The 26,579-nt window shown below is 35.0% G+C and overlaps 4 protein-coding genes across 6 annotated transcripts; 3 read left to right on the top strand and 1 right to left on the bottom strand.

Moving 5' to 3' along the window:
- The first annotated feature begins 4,229 nt into the window (after nt 1–4,229).
- LOC133796686 (LIM domain-containing protein PLIM2b) lies at nt 4,230–6,176 on the top strand. Its single transcript, XM_062234310.1, has 5 exons — nt 4,230–4,567; nt 4,836–4,935; nt 5,060–5,088; nt 5,270–5,359; nt 5,531–6,176. The coding sequence occupies exons 1-5, from the start codon at nt 4,433–4,435 to the stop codon at nt 5,774–5,776; spliced, it is 600 nt and encodes a 199-aa protein (XP_062090294.1). The 5' UTR covers nt 4,230–4,432; the 3' UTR covers nt 5,777–6,176.
- A 546-nt stretch (nt 6,177–6,722) lies between these two features.
- Nucleotides 6,723–19,118, top strand: LOC133796682 (K(+) efflux antiporter 2, chloroplastic). The gene is made up of 21 exons (XM_062234303.1): nt 6,723–6,893; nt 7,278–9,004; nt 9,555–9,726; nt 9,822–9,912; nt 10,413–10,549; nt 10,680–10,739; nt 10,843–10,962; nt 11,573–11,641; nt 12,109–12,174; nt 12,732–12,821; nt 13,529–13,633; nt 13,705–13,833; nt 15,187–15,396; nt 15,839–15,988; nt 16,671–16,724; nt 16,843–16,901; nt 17,250–17,316; nt 17,396–17,572; nt 17,785–17,841; nt 18,483–18,557; nt 18,674–19,118. The coding sequence occupies exons 2-21, from the start codon at nt 7,383–7,385 to the stop codon at nt 18,800–18,802; spliced, it is 3,639 nt and encodes a 1,212-aa protein (XP_062090287.1). The 5' UTR covers nt 6,723–6,893; nt 7,278–7,382; the 3' UTR covers nt 18,803–19,118.
- Nucleotides 19,119–19,396: 278 nt separating this feature from the next.
- On the top strand, nt 19,397–22,105 carry LOC133796684 (bifunctional protein FolD 4, chloroplastic). Its single transcript, XM_062234306.1, has 5 exons — nt 19,397–19,732; nt 20,167–20,498; nt 20,800–21,036; nt 21,119–21,286; nt 21,517–22,105. Exons 1-5 carry the CDS (start codon nt 19,531–19,533, stop codon nt 21,685–21,687), a joined length of 1,110 nt encoding a protein of 369 aa, XP_062090290.1. The 5' UTR covers nt 19,397–19,530; the 3' UTR covers nt 21,688–22,105.
- A 337-nt stretch (nt 22,106–22,442) lies between these two features.
- On the bottom strand, nt 22,443–26,550 carry LOC133796683 (putative threonine aspartase). 3 transcript variants are annotated; one of them, XR_009875524.1, is made up of 11 exons: nt 25,987–26,550; nt 25,726–25,776; nt 25,380–25,500; nt 25,114–25,198; nt 24,691–24,772; nt 24,361–24,475; nt 24,089–24,228; nt 23,821–23,984; nt 23,350–23,460; nt 23,169–23,273; nt 22,443–22,841 (listed from the first exon to the last, which is right to left on the bottom strand). XR_009875524.1 is itself a non-coding variant. In XM_062234305.1 (11 exons), the coding sequence occupies exons 1-11, from the start codon at nt 26,125–26,127 to the stop codon at nt 22,749–22,751; spliced, it is 1,170 nt and encodes a 389-aa protein (XP_062090289.1). In that variant the 5' UTR covers nt 26,128–26,491; the 3' UTR covers nt 22,443–22,748. The 3 variants fall into 3 exon arrangements, 2 of the variants coding, with proteins under 2 accessions (XP_062090289.1, XP_062090288.1); XM_062234305.1 differs by having other exon boundaries at nt 23,350–23,467; nt 25,164–25,203; nt 25,987–26,491; XM_062234304.1 differs by having other exon boundaries at nt 23,350–23,467; nt 25,987–26,489.
- Nucleotides 26,551–26,579: the final 29 nt, after the last annotated feature.

Below are 26,579 nucleotides of genomic sequence, written 5' to 3'. Positions count from 1 at the left end.
TACCCAACAAAGATACATTTTCGACTGCGACTTGCAAATTTATCATTCTTAGCATGTTGATTATGGACATAACACAAGGAACCAAACACTCGCAATTCATCAAAAATTGGCAAAGTATGAAATAAAATTTCATAAGGTGTTTTATTCTGAAGAACACTTGAGGGTGTTCGATTGATCAAATGAAAAGCTGCTAAGACACATTCACCCCAAAAATAAAGAGGAAGATGACTTTGAAAACGTAAGGCCCTTGCCACTGCTAAAATATGACGATGCTTACGATCAACTCTACCATTTTGTTGTGGAGTCCCCACACAAGAGGTTTGAAAGAAAATCCCATTTGAAAGAAAATAATCTTGCAAACAATTAAATTCTGTCCCATTATCACTCCGAACAATCTTAACATTTTGACCAAATTGTCGATCAACCATAGCAAAAAACGACGTAAACATTTTAAACACCTCCAATTTATCAATCAACAAATAAACCCATATAGCTCGGGAAAAATCATCCACAATAGTAAAAAAATAACTAGCCCCACATGAAGAAACAGTATTGTAAGGACCCCATAAGTCACAATGTACTAATTCAAAAATTTGGGAGGCCTTATGGTCACTAAGAGAAAAAGAATCACGAGTTTGTTTGGCACGAGGACACACATCACATGCCTTATTTAATTTATCACTAGAATTACGTAGGAAAGGTATGACTTTACTACTTTCTCTGAAGGATGTCCAAGACGTTGATGCCGAAGTTCCAACGAAGATGAAGAACCATCCACTGAGATAGCTTGCATTGTAGACGGTGGCCGGAAGTAGTAAAGTCCATCTCTCCGTTCACCCGTTCCAATCAGCTTCCTCGAATGACGGTCCTGTATAACACACATTTTAGAATCAAATTGTACAAAACAGTGCATGTCATCAATGAGTTGTGTAACCGAAATTAAGTTGCAGTGCAATTTAGGGACATAAAGAACATTTTTAAGAAATAATCCTTCCAAGAGTCTCACACTTCCCTCTTTAGTAGCAATTAATTTTTGGCCATCAGGGAGTCCGACGGGACATGCGGCAATATCATGAACATTAAACAAACAAGATTCATCCCCCGTCACATGATTAGAAGCACCAGTATCAATAATCCAAGAAATCCTGGAAAACTCACCATGTAAACGGTCGGTAGAGGAATGAGTATTACCAAACATAGTAGCGATAGTTTGCCATTGTGTTGCACTTAGGTGAGGAAGAGAGGTAGCAGTGTTTGACGTGGTGGCTGCATCATTGGAAGAGTTTCTTTGCCCATTGACCGAAGATCCAACCATAGTGGTATCGTTACCGTCAGCCATTGCCGATTGTGTATCTTAGCCGTGTGGCTCTGGTACCATGAAGAAATCATGAATGGCTTAATCTTATTGATATATTTTAGTCGTATATATATACAAAAGAATAGAAAACAGGAAACTAGAAAAAAAGGAAACTAGAGCTGTAATTCTAATCTAATTCCTAAACTCACGGTTATCCATATATACAAAACATTAAGAGAATATCTCAATACAAACATTACTCTTAATATAATTATTTATTTTGAGTGTGTAACCAAAATTGAAACACTCTACAAAACAGCTATAAATTATAGCTGGAAATTATCAACGAACAAATAATGACATAAAAATTGATCTTAGTAGAAACTCTAGCTATTAAATATTTGTATACAGTAGATATATATGTTGAAAAAAATATTCTTGGGATTGGGACATACAAACAATTATGAGGAACAAGAAGAGTTGAGAGATCGTTTGTTGGTGTCATAGCAACAACTGTATTATTCTTCCATAACTTTCACAACTGGAAATAGAAAAATTCTACCTTCATCTGCTATATAAATATATATATGATAACTTGTATACGCATCATAAATTAATCTGGTATCTATATATATATTTATACTTGTATGGTTTTTATAGAGATTCCATTCAATTCGAATTGATTTGAGATGGAACCTCTATTTCTATCCACGTTCTCCTTCCAAGGTTTGCTCGAACTAATAATGGTGACATTAGGTGAAACTGAAGCAGCCTGAAGCCATTCACATGGGGGCTGCAATTTTGCATTTTTGAAGGGGATGCTTTGGATGTTATAAACCAGATCAATCAAGCTCACTCAACCATCCGAAGACTCTCTTTTCATCGTGAAATTCCGTTTTTAGTAATTACCAAATTAATTAAACCAAGTGAATTAATTAAAGTGCGGAATGGTAATTAACTGTTTACACAGAATACAGTTCTGTCGGGACAGAAACTAAACTTGTTACGACAGAAACTAAACACAATAAAAAGACAGTGTAAAAGAATAAAGAACACAACGAATTTTTACAAGGTTCAGAAACCCTTTCGGATAACCTACTCCTTGGGGCCACGCCCAGAGAATAAAACCAATTAATAAAGAATCACAAGTATAAAAACATTGACTTAAACAAAACAAGACTCCCTCTTGAGATTTGCCGCAATTTGTTGTACTTCTCTTCACTAATCTGATCTTGATTGAAACGCTCAACCACTTGAACTCTCTTCAATGGCCAGCGAGTGCTTACATCCTCCCGACGTAAGGCTTGTAAAAATCTTCTCCCGAAGACTATAAACGTTGTGTTCAAATTACAATGTGTATTCACTCATGAACATGGTATAAACTCACCACTAAAAACTAAACACACATAATTCTACAAGATCACATGAATACTTATGATCTTGAATACAAAGAGGAACTCTCACAAATATTACAATAAAGCTCACGAATAATGCACCAAAGAGTTCACTTTTCTCACTGCCTTTAGAGCCCTATTTATAGAGTCTTTTTCGTGCTCACAAAGGCAGAGAAATAATTATTCTAATAAAGGCAAGAATCACAGAAGATATTCTTGATTGTCGAAGAGTTGCCTTATTTAGAAGATGCTGATCCGACAAATGCGATATCGGTGGGGACAGCTTAGACCTGTGTCGGATCAAAACAAGCTAAAAAAGGAAACAATAATTAATGACATTAAAAACCAGTTTCCTGATTGCAATCCTTGAGCTGCACGAAAATATATCAGCAAATAATTCAAAAACAACTTTGGGTAAGTACCGAATATTTGCAATAAATTTTGTTTCCTTTATAAACAAAAAGAGACAATATAGGCTAAATAAGGAAGCACATTATTGTCCAAAATTCACACAAAAGGAAAGTGGTTTTCCGAAAATATCAATAAAGGAAACCAAACAATTCCGAAAATTATAATACAGGGAAACAAACATTTCCGAATATTATAATAAAGGGAAACAACTAATTCAACCAATTTTATCTTTTAAGAAAAATATATTTCTATAAAAAATGCCAATTATAGGATTTACACATCATATAATATCTCTTGAATTAATCAGCTTGATCTTATTGATAGAGATCTTCTGAATTAATTCTGTCTGTACTTCCATTTGGATTAATGATATCGCAATTTTCGAACCAAAAAAAAACAACTCAGATAAGGATTGACATATATCCCCTACCTAGATATGTTGGACTGAAGATGGTCAGATTGTCTTTTTTCTAGTTTTATTGTCTAAATTTTCTTAGACAACTTGTCTCATATCAGTCCTTTTGTTTTTAGAAAATCATTAAGGATGGATGTAATCACTCTACTTTTCTGTTCTTTATCCAATCTTATTATAGTGGTTCAATCATTTTGTAAAAACAGAAACATATATATCCCCTGCCTCAAAAACGAGAGAAACACCTGTCGCAAGTGGATGTTGTTATTACTAAGAGAGAGATTTGTAAAAAATAATAAACTTTCAAAAATTTCGAAAAAGAAATATATATATATATATCCATATTTGCCATTTGCAATTTACTTTGCGATTCAAATGGGGGCCCTTATTTTTATTTATTTATTTATACTAGGCTAAATTGGTTTACATCTTGGGGTAACACACTAAACATAACTAATTTTAACCGAAATAACTACTATACCACATCAAATAGCAAAAAACAGTTGGGGTTTCATTTGAAACTATTTTCTTCCCTTGAAAGGGTCAGAGCTCCACACCTTCTTTTACTCCAATTCAATCGGATAACATCCACAAATTTCGAGTACTCATTTTCCATATTTACTTCACATATTGGCATCTTCCTTCACTTGTCCTTTATTTACTGCTTTTTCTGACATTGCTTATAATCCAACGTATAAAATTGGCTCTGTTTTAGACAGAGCAAAGATTTGTTTCAATCCTTTTGTCCAAGTACTTGCTCTCATAAGAAAACTGTGTTTTTTTTAGTATATATAAATTTTTCTTCTAATTTTTCTTAGACACCTGAAATATAATCAATAGAACATATATACATTTATATATTGCCTTATCACCCTTTTGATTTTTCTGAAGAAGGGGAAAAACAGAAAAGAAAAAAGAATGGCATTTACAGGAACTTTGGATAAATGCAAGGCTTGTGATAGGACTGTTTATGTGGTTGACAGCATGTCTCTCGAAGGAGTGCCTTACCATAAAGCATGCTTCAAGTGCAGCCATTGCAAAGGAACTCTTTCGGTAATTTTGTATTTTCATTGTCTCATTTTTTTTTTATCAATTGCATGATTTATACAAACCATTACTTTAGATCTAGTGATGTAAGATACGTTTATGCATGTGCGTGCGCTTACTAGGTAGTTGGAATGCCAGTTTTTGGGAACGAAAAGTAAAAAAGTGACACATTAAGACATTTTCCATAGTTGTTGTACACGAGATTGAAATATAATCTCTAAGTGTTGAAACCCAATGATTTAATCTCTAGATTTCATCTCATTTGTTTTTACAGATGAGCAGCTACTCCTCCATGGATGGGGTTCTCTATTGCAAGCCTCATTTTGAGCAGCTTTTCAAGGAATCTGGAAATTTTAGCAAGAATTTTCAGACAGGTAGCTTTTTCTTCTATCCACTGAAAATTTCTTCTTATTAATTTATCTTTTTAATTAAAAAAAAACACAGAAGCTTTTGTTTTTTTAGCTCACAACATGTTTTATTGGTGAAAAATTGTTTCAGCGAAGTCTTCTGACAGGCAACATGATCTGGTATTTATCTTCCTACATCTTATCTCTCATTTCATATATTTGTATATATATATATATAAAACATATATATTTATAATACAATTTAATCATGTCATTCAAATGGATGGATATTATATGAATAAAGGTCCACGTGTTAATACATTCCTTCCAACAATTTAAGTTATGATGTAATATTATGCAGTCAAGGGCTCCTAGCAAGCTCTCATCCATGTTCTGTGGAACCCAAGACAAATGTGCCACTTGCTCAAAAACTGTCTATCCACTGGAGAAGGTGTGTGACTCTAAAACTCATTATTGGTTACTCTTCTCACACAAATAAGTACAAACCACCAGTCACCAAAAAATTGAGAATTATTGTGTTTAATTCATGCTTACAATAATATTAATTATTAGAACTAGAACGATATTATTATGTTATTATAATTAAGTAAGATTATAATAGGTATCACTCGAGGGAGAGTGTTACCACAAGACATGCTTTAGGTGTGCTCATGGAGGGTGTCCCCTGACTCATTCTTCCTATGCTGCTCTTGATGGCGTGCTCTACTGCAAGCACCACTTTCAGCAGCTCTTCATGGAGAAAGGCAACTACAGCCACGTCCTCCAAGCGGCTGCTCACCGGAAAAATGCCACTCCGCCGCCCGAATCCACTGACGAGGCGTCGGAGCCCGCCGTTTCCGACGACTAGAGACTCAAAAAGTTATATTTAATACCATACAGAAAATGGAAGTTTTTATTGGGTGGCATGACATGGCATACATGCATCCATGCACGCACGCACTGTCTCTCCCATATATCCTCTCCAAATTCATGTCTAACTTGTTCAGCAAAATGAATTTTTGAGCTTGTTAAGCTAGTTTTGAGAGATTTTTTTTCCTTTCTAATTATGTTGTTTAAGGAAATTATATGAATTAAGATATATTTATTGATATTTTTTTCATTATTTTTGTTTGTTGTTGGTCAAGAAATGTATGATTTTTTATTTTTTAGACACGGATTTCCTCTGATTTTATGAGATTTTGTACTTTTCTTTCCAGTTTCCCATGAGATAGTCATATCACAGACTCCTCGTTGAAGGAATCTCAACTACCAAGTGTCTCTTTTTTTTATAAATATATTGAGATTCTTGTATTTGTATTTGTTTGTCCCTCTAATATTGTCAAGAGGCAAGCTGAATGAAATAAAAAATGCAAAAGAAAAGGCAAATTATACAAATGGCTAAAAAAAGGAGTGTGCTAAAAACAAACGACGGTTTTTTTTCTAAAGATTACACATGCCGTTTTGAATTTATTATATTTAGCCATAGATAGAAATTATTTTAGCATGGCATACATTATGTCCAAAATTATGATATTGTAGTAATTTACCTACAAAAATAAAATAATATTATAAAAATGACAAAAATGACGTGTTCCAAACTGTTCGAATGGGACCCATCTGACAATGACAAGGATACAAAAGCTATGATTGGATACTTGTTCTACACGCGCTTTGAGCGCGAGTGTAAGTACTACTTATTGAAAGAATATCCCGTAGCATATAATATATAGGGTAACCATTTTAGCAACTCTCCATTTTTTTTAAATAGTCATTTTAGCAACTCTCAAAATTCACAAAACTAAAACAAAAATATATTTTGTTAATTTATAAAAAGGAAAAAAGAAAATTGGGTTTTGTATTTCCGCCTTCTCAGTTCCAGGTCCCAGAGGGAGAGAGCCCTGCGCTGAAATTCATTTCGCAAACTTTCTCGGGAACCAAACAAACGAAGCTGGACGAACGAACCTCCTCACCGCAAAGTCAATTAGGTATTAGTTCCGTCACCTTTGACCTACCTTTCTCGAGCTCCGCCTTTGATTTCTCAGCTCATCTTCCATTTTAGCTCCTTCTCTGTTCGATTTCTCCGTCTCCTTTACAAACGGACAAATGCATGCAGTGACAGTTACCGCCATTCGTTACACTTACTTACATATGAATATGCATTTATACATAAATATTTAAAAGAAATTGCTATTTACATGAAGTGCGTCGTCTGTATGCGCTATTGTATGTGCCAATTTTTTGAGTGCAAAAAGAAAAAAAATGCATATACATCAATCGTTTTAGGGCTATTGCAATCGCCGTTTATCAATATTATTATGATTGGATTCAGTGTATACTTATGTAGGTAATAATGGTTTTGTGTGTTTCAGGTGTTTGACAAATGGTGAATGAGAAATGAGGGTTTATGAGATGGTTTCCAGATAGCGATACCGTATTTTATTTATCAGAGGTTGTGTTAATTGGGGTGGAGAGTTATGGATCTGTCGTATAGTCTTGGGCAGTCAAATGTCTTATGCTATGGTGAAGGAAGTTATAAAACGTTTGGCGGTTCTGATTCACGCATCTTGTTAAGAAATAGATATCTCAGTAGTAACTTTCTGGGTAATTCCAGGACAGCTTTGAGAACGAGCAGTGCTAAGAAGATTAAGAAAACTATCTGTTTCAGTGGTTGTCAGAAATCTGATTCTCAAGGATGGAGTTTAAATCCTAGAATATCATTGTTTGGTGGTTTTTGTAATGTGCAAAAAGGGTCGAGAAGAGTTTGGTTTCGGTGTCAGAATAATGATTCTTTAGCATACTTGAACGGTAATGGGCCAAATCCCGAATTCTTGGAAAGTAGTGGTGAGAGCTCAGGGATGGGGTCTGATGATGGTGCCGAGTTAAGTGCTTCTAGTGAAGAAGGGAAAGATCAAGAAGTATCAGAGACACCTAGTTTGGATGAATTGAGGGAACTGTTGCATAAAGCTATGAAAGATTTGGAAGTTGCACGGCTCAACAGTACAATGTTTGAGGAAAAAGCTCAGAAAATAGCAGAAGCTGCGATAGCCCTGCAGGATGAGGCTGCAAATGCTTGGAATGATGTTAATTCTACTCTTGATAACATTAAGCTGATTGTGAATGAAGAGGCTGTAGCAAAAGAAGCTGTCCAGAAAGCAACAATGGCTCTTTCACTAGCAGAGGCTAGGCTTCAGGTTGTGGTAGAATCTTTAGAGGCTGCAGAAGATGGGACTGAATCTCCAGAAAGTTCAGAAGCCAGTGGTCTTGAAGGTGATGTTATAGAAGATGAAAAAAAGGTTGCTCAGGAAGACATTAAGGAATGCCAGTTGAATTTGGAAAATTGTGAGGCAGAGCTGAGGCGATTGCAAAGTAAAAGGGAGGAGTTGCAAAAAGAAGTGGATAGGTTAAATGAGGTTGCAGAGAAAACACAGCTGAATGCCTTAAAAGCAGAAGAAGATGTAGCGAACATAATGCTTTTGGCTGAGCAAGCTGTTGCATTTGAGCTCGAGGCTACACAACGGGTGAATGATGCTGAAATTGCATTGCAAAAGGCACAGAAGTCTTTCTCCACCGACTTTCATGTTGATCATACAGAAACTGAGCTGTTGTTTAGTGATGATGATACTGCTTTTGAACAGCAGGAAAAAGCGGTTCAAGGAAATTCTGAAGATATTACAGTTGAATGGGACAAAGATGTTCCATTCGATGGTGCTTTGGTTGCCAAGCCTTTATCAGATACCCTATCTGAGAAAACAAGCCAGAGTTTTGTAGACACGGATCAAGCTGAATATTTGAGTGATCATGATAATGGAAAAATCAGTTTAGATTCTCTAAAAGAAGCTGAAGCAGAGGTGGAAAAGTCTAAAACTGTCCAGTCTAAAAAGCAGGAAACTCAAAAGGATCTGACAAGGGAGACCTCACCCTTGAATGCTCCCAAAGCATCATTGAATAAATCTTCTCGCTTCTTTTCTGCATCATTCTTCTCTTTTACTGTTGATGGAGCTGAGCTCACACCAACATCAGTATTTTATGGTGTTATGGAGTCTGTGAAGAAGCAATGGCCCAAGCTCATTTTTGGGCTCGTTCTATTTGGAGCAGGGTATGTGATACTATTCAACTTTAAAAAATAAATAACAGTATGAGGTGATTCAAGAATATGCTGAATTGGATTCTTTGTGTGCTTTGTGTTTCAAGAAACAAATCATAGCTGCAAGAGAAATGATTTCTTCTGCTCAGAAGTGCATGCCTTCACTTTGTTTATTTAAGTGCAGAACAATTTTTAGATTGAATTAGCAGTAAAACTGGCTAAATTACTTTACAAAGTTTTCTATTTTCTCTTTAAGGAAATTTTCTTGAGTGGTTAATCAAACGTTAGTACTGTGGAAATTTAATAATGTTATAATAGGGTGTGGCCTTGTTTAACATCCTCTGGAAGTGCTTCTATTGCAAAACCAATTAAGTGGCTACTAATTTTTACTGTCACTATGTACACTTTGAGTTGAGAATTTGTTTTTTCATCTTAGTTCTTTAGCGGGCTTCTTTTAGACTTTTTTGGGGTTTTATTTTTACAAAATACTTTTAAGTGTAAGACTGTTATGAAGGTCGACCTAGTATTTTTCAATATCCCAAATCTTTTTGTACTATCACAGGGTCACTTTTTATTCCAATCGAGCAGAAAGGGGTACACAGCTACTACAACAGCCAGATGTCATCACCTCCAGCATTGAAGAAGTGTCATTAAGTGCAAAGCCCATAGTTCGACAACTACAGAGGCTTCCTAAAAGAATTAAAAAATTAATTGAGATGCTCCCTCATCAAGAGGCATGCCGTCATATATAATAACCTTTTCTATATTATTTTTCAGTCTGATGTGTTCTGTGCCTTTTTGTCTAATTTTCTATTTTAACTTTTTTCAGGTCAATGAGGAGGAGGCTTCCCTTTTTGACATGTTATGGCTATTGCTAGCAAGTGTAGTTTTTGTGCCTATATTTCAGAAAATTCCTGGAGGTAGCTGAATTTATATTTGTTGTTTCTTTAACTTCATATTCCAGTTTGATGCTAACGTATCATTATTTCAATGTCCAAACAAACTACAAACCTCTGTTGTGTCATGAACTTGTAATGTAGTACTTAAATTAGCAGTTGGCTTGCTTAGTTTTTTCTTATCAATTTATGTCATCTACGCATTCTAATTTTTAGCTATACCTGCCTTTCACTCCTCATCAACCATTGACTAGGATGTGCTCAATTTTGTTGGCTAGATGACAAAAATTGATGATGTTCTTGCCACTTAAGGCTGGCTCAAGTGGTTGGGTGTGTAAGTGCAGGGAGGGGTTCTAGTCCCTGTTATGTCTTAAAAAAAAATGATGATGTTCTTTTTATCAAGTGCAATCTGCATTTGATCATCCTTCACAATTGTCTATTTGATTTAAAATTTTCCTTTATATATCTCAAGTACAATTTTTCCTTTCATTGATGGGTCGTATTTTATCTGCTGCAAATTTTAGGCAGTCCTGTTCTTGGGTATTTAGCTGCTGGCATCTTGATTGGGCCTTATGGCCTTTCCATAATACGTCATGTGCATGGGACAAAAGCAATCGCAGAATTTGGAGTTGTTTTTCTTCTGTTCAATATTGGGCTTGAGGTGGGGTCTCTTGTTAAGATATGCTTCTGTATTTTTTCATTCGAAATTTGCTTTCACTATGGAAAATTATGCAAACTATACTAATAAGAGTGAAAAGAAATTCATTCTAATACTTCGTTTTATTTTTCAGCTCTCTGTTGAAAGATTGAGTTCCATGAAGAAATATGTTTTTGGATTAGGCTCTGCCCAGGTGATTATTAAACTTCTATTTTGTCATTATGCTGTCCTCTTCCGTGATCAAACTTTATTCCTTGCAACTGATTTGCAAGTTTGGGATCTAAATGTGTTTGCAGGTTTTGGTGACGGCAGTGGCGGTTGGCTTGTTTATTCATTATGTTTGTGGACAAGCTGGTCCTGCTGCAATTGTCATTGGAAATGGCTTGGCTTTATCATCCACTGCAGTTGTCTTGCAGGTATTGCTATAAAGCAATTTTATCACAAATTTCTTTATGGTTCTAAAATATAGTTTCAACTTCTAATGTTTGATAGAAGAAAGAATCCAATGTAGTAATGATGATTTTTTCAAATCTTAAATCTCATAATGGGATATGGCCAAATCTATTATCTAAGGCTGTTTGGCTAGTGTGGTATAAGAAGATGTTCACACATCTCTTCAAGTGAACTTTTTTTTAAAATAAAACTAAGGATTTTAACGTTTTCCCTTTTTTCTGTTCGTTTTAGAGATTGGCACCTTTGGTAGTAGTTTAAGATAATTCAATATCATCTTATGTACTTGAAGTTGAAGATAATACCTATCTTTTGTAAACTTTACCTTTCTCTAATAAAAATTTCGTGTTTTTTTTTTCAATTTTTTTTACACTGCAATAGGTAAAAGCCTTGTTATTTGTCACAATCTATACTGACAATAATTGGTGTCATTTTTAATTACTTCATTATACTTATTGTTGCATAAACACTTGTAAGTATATGTGATTTTTTGTTTGAGGGTTGACTTGTCAAGATTCAGTGATGAATGTCCTGTGTAGGGGCAAAATGGATTAATTTCATGGGCATATGTTGTAGGTACTGCAAGAACGTGGGGAGAGCACATCACGCCATGGCCGGGCTACTTTCTCTGTCTTACTCTTTCAGGTTGGTATAATGTTCTAAAAATAAGATTTTGAATAGTAAGTTCAATAGGAAATTTAGGATGGTGCTTATTTACTCATAATTTCTCAACTGGAAAGAAACATTATTGGCACAAGCTGACGTATAATTCCATATATTTGTCAGTCTTCACATGTTTATTTCGTTACAGAAGTACTAGAAAATAATCATATGGCATGTCTCTACCATATGCCATTGAAGTATAACATCCTGCAACGTGCCACTCCTAGCATTCTTTGAGTTGAATTTAGTGTGTTATTTGAAAGTATTTATATTTATATGTGTACTCTGTTAACTTGGTGATCATCTTTATTATTGATAGAATGTATTTCCATCCTGGTGACACTTATATCCTGTTTTTACCTTTGGTTATTGTTTGTTTATATATGCATACATATTGCTGCAACACCAGAACTTGAATTGATTATTTCCTTATACCTGGCTCTTTTCAGGATTTAGCTGTCGTGGTTCTTCTTATACTTATACCACTTATTTCACCAAATTCATCCAAAGGAGGGGTAATATTGTTCTAATGTTTGTGTTTTTGATTTTACATGTTGATGCTTTTTTTTGGTTGGTTTATTATCTCCTTATATTGTACTTTTAAGATTTTATAATTACTTTTCCATACGTTTGGGTCACACTAAGCCACATTATAGGCAACTGGTCTTTGAAATGTAAGCCTACAAAACATGAATCTAATCATGTAATTCTTAATCAAAGCAGGTTTAAGGTGATATCACATATTGTCTGATAAGTGTTAATGTGAACAACATATAAAAAAATTGACCGAGATGTAGGTGTATGAAGTTATATAACAAAGGTTAAGCTACGTATTACAGACTACTATAATAAAACGGAAACTAATGTACCCAAGAGGGGGTGCTCAAATGGACTTGTAGTTTTTCTCATATGGTCTAAGGTTCGAGTTCTTAGGTACTTGCATAGCAATTGTTATAGTTTCTTGTTTCTCAAATATTGTAGGGTTAGGTAAGGAGCCCAGTTAAAAAAAAATTGAAAATCATGCAAGATGTCATCTTAGTCAAGGCTGAATTTTTGTTTCTTTGCTTTTTAGGTTGGTTTTCAAGCCATTGCTGAAGCTCTTGGACTTGCTGCTGTAAAAGCTGTTGTTGCCATCAGTGCCATTATAGCTGGTGGACGCTTAGTAAGTCTTTGTATACTCAACACATTTATTATTACGATGGCAAAATTGATAAAAACTAAGTGTATGAAAATACTGCTGCAGTTTAATTATTCATTGTTCCAGTTATTGCACAATGTGGCATAGAGTCTCTGCATATGTGTCTTTGATCAGAATTGTTACAGGATTATGTTGATGATTTTAGTTAGTAAGTTTGACTTACTAATATTATGCCCTTCTGAATTCTGGCACTAATGGTTCATAAACAACTTAAGAATGCTAGGAAATAAAAATTGAGTGATATTCATGTTGTGTTTTTATTTAATACTAAAAAAGTTTCTTTTGACTGCAAAAAACTTATTTGTATGCATATATAATATTGGTATTTGAAATGTTTATTGTTAGTGCCCGCTGATACCTTGGTATACTTTCAAGAATAATAATCTTAGTATATTTGCAAAAGCTTTAATTGCAATTCTATTGGGTCTGGATGTCATATATGAATTAACTTTATAGGCTGAAACTAGCGTTACTTTTGAGCTAACCTTATAAGCAAGTGCTATGAAATGAGGTAGTGGGAAAGGTGGATAATATTTAACTCATTTTGATCATTATTTTTTTACTTTTCAATACTAGGCTTGCTTAGCCTTGGCTGTCAATCTGACATCTTTTTCACATGTAATGAAATATGTCTTATGCCTTACATAACTTCCTATTGTGTGGTTTTGCAGTTGCTTCGACCAATTTATAGGCAAATTGCTGAAAATCAAAATGCAGAGATCTTCTCTGCCAACACATTGCTTGTTATTCTGGGAACTAGTCTCCTTACTGCCAGGGTAGCATTCTCTGAAATTTTATGTTATTTGTCTCTACTTGAAGTTGCATAATATATTTATCTCTTGAACAGGCTGGACTTTCGATGGCGCTGGGAGCATTTTTGGCTGGTTTGCTCCTTGCCGAGACCGAGTTTTCCTTGCAGGTTGAATCAGATATTGCTCCATATCGTGGCCTTTTGTTGGGTCTCTTTTTCATGACGGTATGTTCTTCGTATTGGTAATTCTTGTATAAAAATTGCTTAGATGAATTCTTTTACTACATATTGTAAAAGAGAAATCCCAGAAAATTGTCTCCTCCTCCTCTAATGCATAATAATAAGGGGCCTAATTTTTACTCATTAAATTTTATTCCATTCCTATTTCTATTTTCATTCTTATTACTCTGTTTTCATTACTCCCAACCAAAACATATCTAAGGGGCCTAATTTTTTTATAGGAGATTGACAGTGTATATAGAGTAATTTTCATATAAAGCTATGATATATGAAAATATCAAAACTAACCCTAAAATATATATTTTTTAATATTATAACTAACCTTGGCTTTAACCTACTTATCAAATCATCTCCACTGTCATTTAATTTGGGAAAAAAACATAAAAGGACAAAAGCATCCTAATAATAAATAATAATTCCTTATGAACATCAAAGTGATGACATTTTGAATAGAGAAAATATTTTTTAAAAATTAAATTACAAAAATGTTGAATTGAAACAAACCAAAAATAAAATAAACAACATTTTCATTTTTTCTTTTTACAAACTAGTGCACAATCTTCTTTATCGACACTCTCAAGTGGATTGGCCAAATCTAACCTTGGCCGTTGATTTGCTAGATTTAAAATCATTTAATTTTAATTTAATAATAAACATTGTTAGAGATTAGTTGCTATTTATTGAGGACTTTTTTTTTGTATATTTTTTTTCCTATATTATATCACATTGACAAATATATTAAACCTATGGGTTTTATATTGAAGAATGTAATTCCAGGGTTTTAATTACAAAAACTATAATGGCAGTCTTTTTATATTTCAGGATATACTATTTTATGTATAAATTGAACAAAACACAAGATTTTCTGTAAAAACTCCCAACTAAATATAGCACTATAACCTAGCCCATCCTACATCAATTGTGGGTTTGGACTGGTACTGAAGTTTATTTTCCTACTAAATTTCCAATTCCTTAATTTCCTTGTGTTTGGCGTCTTGAATAGAATATTCATATAAATGTCGCGTGTCCTGTGATCATCCATATTGTTTGTTAGTATCTGGGACCACATATTAAGGTGAATGGAACTCGAGACTGGCCCACCATACCATTTGATGATCATATTTAGCTTTTAGTATTGCTTTCTGTTCCTGTCTAATCAGATACAGAAACTTTCTATCAATTGAAGATAGGATATCATTTATTACACTCCTAAGATGAGGAGGTCAATACTAGACTTTTAAGTAGGAGGCATTTTGGAGAATTGATGCCATCACTGTATTCCATGAATATTGTGAAAAATGGTTAATATTTGGTAATGATTATATTATCTTTTTGCAGGTTGGAATGTCCATTGATCCAAAACTTCTTGTTTCAAACTTCCCTGTCATTGTTGGATCATTGGCTCTTTTAATTGGTGGCAAGACCTTATTGGTTGCTTTAGTTGGTAAACTATTTGGCGTTTCGATCATATCAGCAATAAGAGTTGGTCTTCTTCTTGCACCTGGTGGAGAGTTTGCATTTGTTGCTTTTGGTGAAGCTGTTAATCAGGTTTGTACTGTTTTACACAATTGTGTCTGGCAGATGGAAGTTGCCAGTGAACATTGAACACAATCCCTCTCTCTTTCTCTACATACATGCATGCATACATACATACATACATATGTATATATGTGTGTGTATTTACAAAATGATGAAGACAGTCCTATGATCGCTTAGGTACTTGTGCTGGAATGCCATATCATTTTGATGGCTGCCTCTTTTTTAGGTGTTTGAATGCCTATGTTTACTGCCCTCCCCACTGCCCCACCTCCTCAATACTACTAAATATGAAATCTATCACACCTGAGCTTTTTATTAACAGAAACAAAATAATATTTTTACAATAGTACTTTTAGCATTACCTAGCTAAATTGTTTAATATTAGCAGAACTTTTTTTATCATCTCGCTATTGCTTGCTTGCAATACTTAACTATATTGTTTCTTGTCCAGGGTATAATGTCTTCACAATTTTCTTCATTACTTTTCCTTGTGGTGGGTATTTCAATGGCCCTCACACCATGGCTTGCTGCTGGAGGCCAGTTAATTGCATCTCGTTTTGAGCAGCATGATGTTCGAAGTTTATTGCCTGTTGAGAGTGAGGTAACTGATCATGAGAAATCACTATTGGCTTATATTTTATTAATCACTATTACGTCGTGTTGGATCATGAATTACACTTTAATCTTTCTATGTAGAAGCTAAAAAAAAAATCAGATTGGTATGATGATTAATCTTTTCAATAAACTTGGTTATACTCTTATTCTGTTGTTTGTTTTACATTGATGAAATTAATTTTGGTATATATATATATATATACACACACACACAAAATAACTCGGTTGTACTATGCATAGTTTTACTACTTTTTAGACAGAAGCTACAGAAATTTCAATTCAACATGATGGTTAGTAATTTTAATCCCTTTGGCTAGTGATGTACAAAATTTTACAATAGAGTTTTTTTGAATAATGAGTTGCCTTTGGTGTGATTACATCGTTGGAACTAAGTACCTTCATACATAATATGTGTTTGTGTGAAACATTGGCTAATTAACTAGCGAGACATTGTTTTGCAAAGACATTTTTTCTCTCTCCTTTAGACTACTAACTATCAAAGGAAGTTCTCAAGACACACAAGTAGCAATATAATGTGTCAAATTGGTATCATCTGGTGATGCATGATTGAGACAGAAATCCTGATGTGTATTGATTAATGTTATTTTCTGTATTGATAAAATTTTATTTACTAATTTTTTATTCTGATTGGTTTATTCAATTTGCAGACGGATGATTTGCAAGATCATATAATTATTTGTGGATTTGGACGAGTTGGCCAGGTATTATTATTTCAGAGTTCTGCTTTACAAATTAATTGAAAAATTGTTCATACTCAGATTTGTGAAGATACAGATATTTGCCATATTAATGGCTGTAAATTTTTGCCTTTTGTTCCAGATAATTGCTCAGCTTCTTTCAGAGCGATTAATTCCATTTGTAGCTCTTGATGTGAGGAGGTAACACTCATGATTAACTGCTAGAAGAATAAATAGCTAGCCAGTTATTTAAGCTATGTGTATTATATTTCTTGACTTTATTGGTATAAATTAGTTGTTTGGATGGTCAGACTGTCAATTTTCACCTATGTTTTGGCATATTATGCTTTTGCATAACATCCTATTTTCATATAGTATAAAAGAAGCGTGATTTATGATTTTTTTGCTTTTCCCTAGTCAGCTAGTTTAGATAATAAATTTTTAAATAACCTGGTCTGACAACTAATAGTAGCTTGTTTTCCTTCCCCCCTCTCATATAGTGCTCAGAGAAATTACTAAGTGTCACATTATTTTATTTCCTCCGTTCAGTGATCGGGTGGCAGTTGGCCGTGCCTTAGACCTTCCTGTTTACTTTGGAGATGCAGGCAGCAGAGAGGTAATGAAACAAATCAGAAAGTTTAGTAGTGTATAATCTGACATATTTTCTGACAAATTTCCTACTGGATGATAACTAGGTGCTCCATAAAGTTGGTGCTGAAAGAGCATGTGCTGCAGCTATAACATTGGATACACCTGGTGCAAACTATAGAACTGTTTGGGCTCTGAGCAAGTATTTTCCCAATGTGAAAACTTTTGTCCGTGCTCATGATGTTGATCACGGCCTTAATTTGGAAAAGGCTGGTGCCACAGCGGTAACACTCTTGATATTCAGATACTGATTATGCATTTCCTTTTTAATTTTTCCCATCAAGGTGGACTTTGGAAATTTGTGGCTATGTTGTCCTCTTTTGATTTCTTGGCTATTGCATTTGTGCAGTACTTAGTATCTTAAATCATAGCAGTGGTTAGCTATATGCCCTCTGTATAATGCTTATCTGAGTCCACTCATCCTATATCCTACCAGGTTGTCCCAGAGACCTTGGAACCTAGTCTACAGTTGGCAGCTGCTGTTCTGGCCCAGGTAAATAGTTTATTTGTTAGTAATATTATATGTGACTAATTACTTGGAGCAAGTAACATGAAGCAATGGATATGTTGATTTGAGTTTGATTCTTGTGGTATAGTCTGTACATTATAATTGCTTTTACATTGGTGTAAATCTTTTTGTTTTGCTAAATGTTTGCATATTTTTGGGGCAAAAACATGCATTCACAGTGAGACACCATTTCCCCTCCTTTTCTAGTTAATGTATTTTAAAAACATTGTTTGGTAAAATTATTTAGGTTTTCAATTAAGACTTTAGTGCCCATCAAGCGAATTACATTGGCCGTCTTATTCTGATCTGCCTCTTATGCTGTTATTATTTGCGTAAAGAAAACATAACATACTCTGTAAATTTATCCATGTATTCATTTGTTATTGTTCTCTTGAGATCCCATCGCCTTCTTAGAAAGCGAACATAAGATTTTCTTTTGGCATTGTCTTCTTTATTTGGTTTGTTAAGGACAGAAGCATCTGTCCAATTAAGGCTGTTCATTGGTGTAGGTATCAACTATGAACTGAGATCTGACAGATTGTTTGTTAGCACCTCTGTTATTTTTAATTTATCTGCTCCAGCATATTTCTTTTTTGCTAATAGATTTAACATCTTTTCGTGTTTAGGCTAAACTACCAATGTCTGAGATTGCAGCAACCATAAATGAATTTCGTTCTCGCCACTTGGCCGAGCTAGCTGAGGTACTCAACAATGCGAGCTTTGGCTCTTTATTCAAATTTGTTACATTGAAAAAATCAATCTTCTTATTGTTTTTTCATCTGAACTAATAATCTTTAACATTTGTTTCTGGCTCCAGCTGTGTCAAACCAGTGGAAGTTCGCTTGGCTATGGATTCTCCCGGGTCATAAGTAAAACCCCCAAAGCTCCACCACCTTCAGAATCCCCAGATGAAAACCACGTTGCTGATGGAACACTGGCAATATAAACACGCCCAACAAAAACAATAGCAATAAAAATTGGCCAAGGCAAAGCAAAATCAAGAACTGTATAGCAGCAGATTGACATATTCCATTGGTACAAAATGTACAGGAACATAGTGAAGATGAAAAAAAAAAAAAAAGAGTTCAGCAAACATTTGACTGAAAACATTTTTGCTTATTTTATTTAATAGATTTTGACCTTCATAAACATGTAATTTTTTTGTGTAAACAGAAGTCCCTATCTGTTTTGTTTGGGGCTCTGATTTCAGAATGTTAGAAAAAGACCTAAAGGTCTCAGTTTATTTCTTAATTTCTATGGCAGCGAAATGGAGTCATTTTTTTTATTTGTATAAATTTACCAAGAAGGAATAATTGCATGCATTTTGGTTACTTGCCAAGCATGTCAAATGATCAATAGATGAAAAACTTCAAAATTGTTAATAATCAAAATTTAGAATTCCAAACATCATATTTTGTTTCGTAAAAGGAGAGGTAACGCTGTTTAAGGGGCGTTTTTTGTGTTGGAAACGGCACCGTATAGAGGGCTATCACACATGTAAGAAGAAAATTCCTAGCAGAAAAGGAAAATAAATCAGAAGGTGGAAAGTGGTCGTGTGAGTAACGCTAATTAAAAATAGATACTCCTACAAAACCAGCTTTTAGTCCAAAACCCTTGTGTTGTGAAGCTTGAAATTGAGTCTAAAACCCTTTGAACTTTGCAACTGGTGCATCAATGGCGTCTATGATATTCACCGACTGTTCATCGTCCACCACGGCTCGTCTTCTCCCGCTAACCCGAAACCCACTATTCCGCTCAAGAGACGGCGTCGTGCTCCTCCGGCGCCTTGTGACACTGGCACCCTCAAACTTCAGCAGTTCCCGCAGGGCACTCACCTTTGGTTCGTCTTTACCTTCACCGTCGACCCGTGTCACCGGTAGCACTCTCCTCCCTTACCTCTGCTTTCTTCCTTCATAGAAACTCCGGTGTGCTTTTTTTTTTTACTCATTGAGACATTTCGTAGGATACTCTGTGTTGCTGAATATTTTTACTGAAATATGACTTTCGTTCTCTTAGAACCTTATGTTCCTACAGAGAAGTCTCTAATCGCTTTTAACTCTCTAATCATTGAGACACTAAGTTGAGCGATTTTTGGACTGAGCATTTTTTACTTAATTTCTTTGTGGGTAGTGAGAATACCGTCTGTCCTTCACTTCATATAATAATTCTTAGTCAGTCAAGCATTCCATCGAACGATTTGTGGGCTGAGTTGTTCTACTTAATTACTTAGTTGGTACTTGGTAGTAATCAGGTTAGCCTGTATAACATGAAATAATTTTTCATATGGCATTTATTTGATTTTGTTTACAGCTTCATTTGCTACTGAAGCATCGGCTACGGCTAAAGTGATTGATGGAAAATCAATTGCGAAGCAAATAAGGGATGAAATAAGTGTTGAGGTGGCGAGGATGAAGGATGCAATAGGTGTGGTTCCAGGGTTAGCAGTTATAATTGTTGGGGACAGGAAGGATTCGGCTACTTATGTTCGGAACAAGAGGAAAGCTTGTGAGTCTGTTGGGATCACCTCTTTTGAAGTTCGTTTGCCCGAGGATGCCACAGAGCAAGAAGTAATCAAGCACATCTCGGAGTTCAATAATGATTCTTTAGTTCATGGCATTCTTGTTCAGTTACCTCTGCCTTCTGTAAGCCTTTAATATTGAATTTCAATCTTTAATATTATTGTGGTTTTTTAGTATCCTTGATGGCCTTTTGTTTTTATATGTAAAGCCAGTTCTTGAAATTTGCTTGATTTTGATTTTTTTTTTGTTACGTGGAGTTGCTTCATTGACCCCCAAAAAGAAACAAAAATGAAGATCCACCTAATTCATGATTGAGTATTAAATTCCATAGTTATCTGTATAAATTTCAGTAGGGTTTTTTCTTCTTCTTGGAAGGTTATGGCTTCAGTTGTATCAATTATTTTCTCCTTTTTATTGTTACCAGCATATGAATGAAACAAACATCTTAGATGTTGTTAGCATTGAGAAAGATGTTGATGGATTCCACCCGCTTAACATGGGTTGTTTAGCCATGCGTGATAGGGAACCAATGTTCGTTCCTTGTACACCAAAAGGATGCATAGAATTGTTGCATAGATCTGGCATCACTATCAAAGGAAAGAAGGCAGTTGTAGTTGGTCGGAGCAATATTGTTGGCATGCCAGCTGCTTTGTTGCTGCAGGTGATATTTCATTTACTTAAGAGTGGTCTTTTTAATTGCCTTTTGTAGCTGATTTGATCTACTTGATATTTTAATATTGTAGAATGAAAATGCTACTGTCAGTATAGTCCATTCTCGTACCCCAAATGCCGAGGAGCTCACCAGACAGGCAGATATAATAATTGCAGCTGTAGGTGTGCCAAATATGGTGAGGGCTAATTGGATAAAACCTGGTGCTGTCGTTATTGACGTCGGAATTAATCCAGTTGAGGTGAGCTAGTTTGTTCTCCCTTATGGTTATGTCTAGAATTGTTGCTCTTTTCCTCCATTGAAGCATGTGGACATAAATGTTGCAGTGTCTAGATCTAGTTTGTTATATACACAGGAATTCTTCCTTTGAATTAAAAAATTAAATTATGTCATGTTATATGTCAAGTTGACCTTAATTTCAAGTTGAAGATTCTATGTTTTTGAGCAAAGTATTGTGATTGCTTTTGATAGGATGCTAAGAGCCCTCGAGGATACAGGCTGGTTGGGGATGTGTGTTATGAAGAAGCATGCAAGGTAGCTTCAGCCATCACTCCAGTTCCTGGTGGAGTTGGTCCAATGACAATAGCCATGCTTCTCGATAATACGCTCATCTCAGCTAAGAGGGCATATAACTTCAAGTAAGACTTTCAAAATCTGTGTTCCTTGAGCAAAATTTTCAATTCAAATGCAGTTTTAGCAGCTATCTGACCTTTAATGATGAGCTCCTTAGTATTACTTTTGTATGGGAAAGGATATTAAACAGATAATTGGGTTTCACAAGTTGCCAGATTGTAAATAACAAGGCTGATAGTTGCCTACTTTTTGATGCGATATTTATTATTTTCTTACAAATGAGTTCAGATTAGAAAGTGTTGTAGAGCTCTTTGTAAACAGAGCATCTGCTTTTTCGTTTCCTTATCGCGACATTTGATGGTCCTTGTACACAGAATACAGGTTGGTATTCTTGTGACATTGCTCCACCATCAATCTCTGAAATGTATTCATTTATGGTTCGATCATTCGCTACATTTTCTATTAAAGATTTTTCCAAATTGTCTTCGTAGTAATTGACTGTAATATCTTTCAAGAGTTGGGCGTAAGTACTGTTGGGGCAACTTGCACAAGATTTAAATTGCCAAGCTAACATACCTGAGCTCGTGGCGACCAGATTAATAATATATTGATTTGCATTACAAATTCCTTACTCCATGCGTACGGTAAACAATTACCCCTTCCATGCTATTTGAAATAAGTCTTTTTAGTTTTTTCTTTTTCTTTTCAGACATGGAATGAACCTTGAGTTCGCAATTTTCACCTAAAGGGCCTTTTTCCGACATAGGATCCGAGGGCCATATCCAATGTATTATTCGGTGGCAAATAAGAGGAAGCCGAAAACCTAAGGGAATTTCTTCTTAGTTTAATTCATTCGTAAACCAACATTCAATTTACTCAATCGTCAGTATAACATTTACATGGTTTTTACTTAAAAGTTACAGATGAAACGGGTGAAGTTCATGTCATGACGTACAACTAATTTGATCCAATCATTTGATAGGCATCAGTTCTGGTGTGGTGCTTCAGCATGAAAATCATTGGTAACTTGTATTGAGTCTTGAGAAAAACAACCATAGCCAAATTCAGTGATAGGTTAGCTTCCACATTTACCAAACCTCGCCCACTCTTAATATTGGTCAAGGTTGCACTCAAAGTAGCTTTTCAGTAGAAAGATCAACTCTCGCTTCAAAACGTTCGATTCCTGTTTTGTTTTGCTGATTTTTACTCCTTAGGATTGAAACCTGGGAAAAGGAAAAAATATCTTAAACTGTAAAATCTACTACTGTTCTCACAATCTTGTCAGAAGTTGACAATTGTGAAAACACAATTATCATCACAATTCCCTTTTAAAAAACAGTCATGACATTGCTATCAATAATTTTAAATACTAATTATCAATGGATTTCAAATTTAAACAATTATATTATTGATTCCCACTTTGCATCTCATTATTTTAGATTCATATTAAACCCCGTGTACAAAAAAAATAAAACCCTCAAATGAAACTAAACCGGAAACAAAGAAAAACAGAAAGGGGTTGTGACTTAAAATGATCAAACTAGCAGTACCTTGGGGCGTTCCATAGAGCTTCCAAAATAGCCTACCCCAAAGGATAAAGAAGAATAAGCAGCCGCAATCTCAATAGCTTTCAGTTTCTGAGAGCTTCCTGAAACCTAAAGTAACATCCGCTACATTATTTTTCGGATAAGCTTAACTAAAAAATGTTCCAATCAAGAGCCAGGAACTCACCACTGTGTCCGCTTGTACAAGTAAAATTCCAGCACTTTTGTCAGTGCCATTGTGGTTACTCTCTTGCATAAAAGACCGTAAAACTTTGTTGCAAGCTGAGGCAGGACCAACCTGTGAACTAAGCAATGTATACAACTGTGTAAGACATAGAAACAGAGCCTGCAAGTGGATCAGCAGGGGAAAAATCTAAGTACTACTAAGTTTCTAGAAAGCATCATATGTCTATTCAAGTTTGCCATCTCGACATAATCCAAAGCAGGAACAAAATTATTCAGTAATAAAATTGTCGAGTACTTTTACCCACAAATTCTTACCTATTTACTAATTTAATGAGAGAGTAACTAGAGAGACAGAGAGACAATAGTTTTTGAATCTTAACATACTTTCCGAGAGAAAAGTGAATTAATACTCAATAGCATCAAATCTTATGTGATGGAAAAAAATAATTGTGAAATTAAAAGGCAAACATACATTGATGAAGAAACACAGCACTCTCGAGCTGCAAATCCTTTCATTAGATATTCACCAGCACCACTTACACAACAACCAACCACACATGGAGCACCAAAAGGACCTTTCGAAGATGCCCAACAACCTGAACCATATAGTCCTGCTAATCCAACACGTCCTCTGACCTGTAATATATGTGTATGTATTATTATTAGTATACAGCAGAAATGTTGGGTTTCTTAAAATAGATGGTGGCTAGAATAGCATAGTTTATACTATAGTCCATTACCTTCATGGCAATACCCCCACTTGAGGCCCCAGATGCTACATGTCCTTCAGTGTCCACACAGATAACACCAACAGTGTCCATAACACAATCTGCTTCCGGCACATCCCTTTCTGAAGGACAGCATGGTTTAGCTTCTTTTTCTGAAGCAATATGCAGGTATAATCAGTAGAATAAATACTCATTCAATAAGCTCTGTAAGTAAGCAAAGACAACCTGAAGAAGCATGCCACTGGCAACCACAGAACAATAGGAGGAAAGATGAGACGAGGTACCTAAATTTTGTGGACTGCATGGATCAAAGGGAGATTTATCTGTCCTAGATTTTGCATCAATCATCATTGCTTTGTATTTTTTCCATTGTGCTTTTGCCCTTTCTGTCACCAGCCACTATCAAAATACATAATGTCAGTTGACAATACTAAGATGTAAGAAGAAATCTCTAGTTTGAAAAGAATAGCATATTAACCAAAATCAATGCTCTATTTTTCTGTGGGATTAGTTTTAAACAAAAAATTGTTAAATAGTTATATTTAAATACAGCGGGGGGAAGTTGAATAATTGGCTCACAAAGTAATGGAAAAAAAAATTATATAAGCAGTGACCTCGTCAGCCTGTTTTAAGGTAACTGGCAAAGCAATACCCTTGGATTTTGCCCATTCACGGGCACCTTCGCCAACCAAGAACCTGGGTTATAGGAAAAGTTGTTTTTGAGTTAGCTAAGTAATATAAAATGAATGAATAGGTACACCTAATCTATTCTAATTTGTAAAGAGAAACATATAAGAAGTCTACAGCGGACAGTCCAAAGCTGAACTGATGTTATGCAAATTGTAGGCAGAAACACTTCAATCAAGTACAAATTTGCTTAAAAAGGATAAAAGAAAAGACAACAGAGAAAATTGGAAGAAGCACGTCTTTTAAAGAGAGTTCAAAAGCATACCTATTTATTACATGAGACATAATTGAAAACGCAAATTCATAACTGTCCAATAAAATTAGAGGAGAGACAAGGGAGTATTCATTACATGGGAGGTATTAGACCTAGCAAAGTGGATTTCGTCATTTGCTCCTTTACCAGTAAAGCCGCAATCTGGATTGCGTTTTTAACACCTGGTCTAAAACATTTGCAGTGGATGTTCAGTAACATAATAAAAACTCAATACTAAAAGTGTACTACTAAGAGATTCAATAAATTGACAAAATGCAACAGGCAACCCAATAACTATAACACAATGATATTAGCATTCACAATCACAATAAAGTTTCCCATGATCAACCATAATGAGATTACCTGGAACTGCTCCAACGGCTCCAAATGTTCCTGTATCACCATTCATGATACTGGCATCACATTCTACCGAACCTTCTTCATTCAAATTGGAGCCTCGGCCAGCATTGGTGCTTGGATCATCCTACATTGAAATCAATAACAAAATTCTCTATTCTAAGTGAATCTATCAGTTCCATGTCACTAGCAATAATATCACAAATGTAACATTTGAAATCATGAGTGCTACATGGAATTCAAATTTTCAAGAAAAAACTTCTATAAGGAGTATTTAGTCCCTATTAATTATAAAGAGACGCATAAAATTACATAATTATAAATACATATAGATGTATCTTCTAAGATATACCTCCAAAACTTGAATGGCGGCCGAAACAGCATCCACACATCCACCAGAGCCCTAAGCAAGATAAGAAAAACAAACAGACGCTAAATTTTTTTGGGTTCAATATGAACAAGCTCAATATAAAACTACATTACCAATATATTCTTCCTTCCAAAAATGGTAAGATATTACGGTAACAATTTCCCCCCGTTTTCTTTCTTACCAAACATGGAGAAGCAATATAAATAAAAAGATAAAAAAAAACAAAACAAAAAGAGAATAAACCTTGAGAACTGAAGCACCAGCGAGACAAGCTCGTTTCATGGCAGACCTAAGGGCTTTCTCATTGGACGGCGAGTGGAATCCCGCACCTACGTGAACCGCGACGAAAAACCTAGGGTCTCCTTCGACTTGATTCGACGCCATCGATCACTTCTGAACTGTCAAATTCGAATAAGCAGTAGAGCCTGACGGTGCCTCTTTCTGCCGGAAGCTTCTTTATATCCCGCCCAGGTCCGCGGCTTCTCAAAACCTCAATTTAAAAGCGCGGGTAGATTCTCGGCTATGATTTTTTTCTTCAAAATATGGTTTTTTTTTTACAATTCTTCAATATATGGTAAATTATTATATTAAGTACGAAATTTTCTTAGGGCGTTTATAAAAAAAAAATCATCCATACTTGGAATGAAATGAGTAAATCCAGGGTGATAATAATATCATACTACAGAAATAGTGAAAAAGTTCACCTTAATAATTGAAAATCACCTTTGATATTACATTTGTGAAAATAATAATATCACTATACTCTGTTTAGCATAGCATTCAAAAATAGTTCTCAATCACATCAAAGTAAAAATAAATGAGATTCAAATTTACAT

The sequence above is a fragment of the Humulus lupulus genome, chromosome 8, assembly GCF_963169125.1.
Source record: "Humulus lupulus chromosome 8, drHumLupu1.1, whole genome shotgun sequence".
Classification (NCBI taxonomy): Eukaryota; Viridiplantae; Streptophyta; class Magnoliopsida; order Rosales; family Cannabaceae; genus Humulus; species Humulus lupulus.
The sequence above is the reverse complement of the archived record's forward strand: the minus strand, read 5'-3'. Positions and strand labels throughout refer to the sequence as shown.

What these genes read in the sequence shown, in the direction of transcription:
- LOC133796684 (XM_062234306.1), top strand. Translation starts at nt 19,531, where the DNA reads ATGGCGTCTATGATATTCACCGACTGTTCATCGTCCACCACGGCTCGT. An exon ending in CAGCTGCTTTGTTGCTGCAG is followed by an intron (nt 21,037 to 21,118) that starts GTGATATTTCAT and finishes TTAATATTGTAG; the next exon opens with AATGAAAATGCTACTGTCAG. An exon ending in TCGGAATTAATCCAGTTGAG is followed by an intron (nt 21,287 to 21,516) that starts GTGAGCTAGTTT and finishes TGCTTTTGATAG; the next exon opens with GATGCTAAGAGCCCTCGAGG.
- LOC133796683 (XM_062234304.1), bottom strand. Translation starts at nt 26,127, where the DNA reads ATGGCGTCGAATCAAGTCGAAGGAGACCCTAGGTTTTTCGTCGCGGTT. An exon ending in CCGCCATTCAAGTTTTGGAG is followed by an intron (nt 25,501 to 25,725) that starts GTATATCTTAGA and finishes ATTTCAATGTAG; the next exon opens with GATGATCCAAGCACCAATGC. An exon ending in AGCCGTTGGAGCAGTTCCAG is followed by an intron (nt 25,199 to 25,379) that starts GTAATCTCATTA and finishes GTTTTAGACCAG; the next exon opens with GTGTTAAAAACGCAATCCAG.
- LOC133796686 (XM_062234310.1), top strand. Translation starts at nt 4,433, where the DNA reads ATGGCATTTACAGGAACTTTGGATAAATGCAAGGCTTGTGATAGGACT. An exon ending in TAGCAAGAATTTTCAGACAG is followed by an intron (nt 4,936 to 5,059) that starts GTAGCTTTTTCT and finishes AAATTGTTTCAG; the next exon opens with CGAAGTCTTCTGACAGGCAA. An exon ending in CTGTCTATCCACTGGAGAAG is followed by an intron (nt 5,360 to 5,530) that starts GTGTGTGACTCT and finishes AGATTATAATAG; the next exon opens with GTATCACTCGAGGGAGAGTG.
- LOC133796682 (XM_062234303.1), top strand. Translation starts at nt 7,383, where the DNA reads ATGGATCTGTCGTATAGTCTTGGGCAGTCAAATGTCTTATGCTATGGT. An exon ending in TTGGATTAGGCTCTGCCCAG is followed by an intron (nt 10,740 to 10,842) that starts GTGATTATTAAA and finishes ATGTGTTTGCAG; the next exon opens with GTTTTGGTGACGGCAGTGGC. An exon ending in GAGATGCAGGCAGCAGAGAG is followed by an intron (nt 17,317 to 17,395) that starts GTAATGAAACAA and finishes GATGATAACTAG; the next exon opens with GTGCTCCATAAAGTTGGTGC.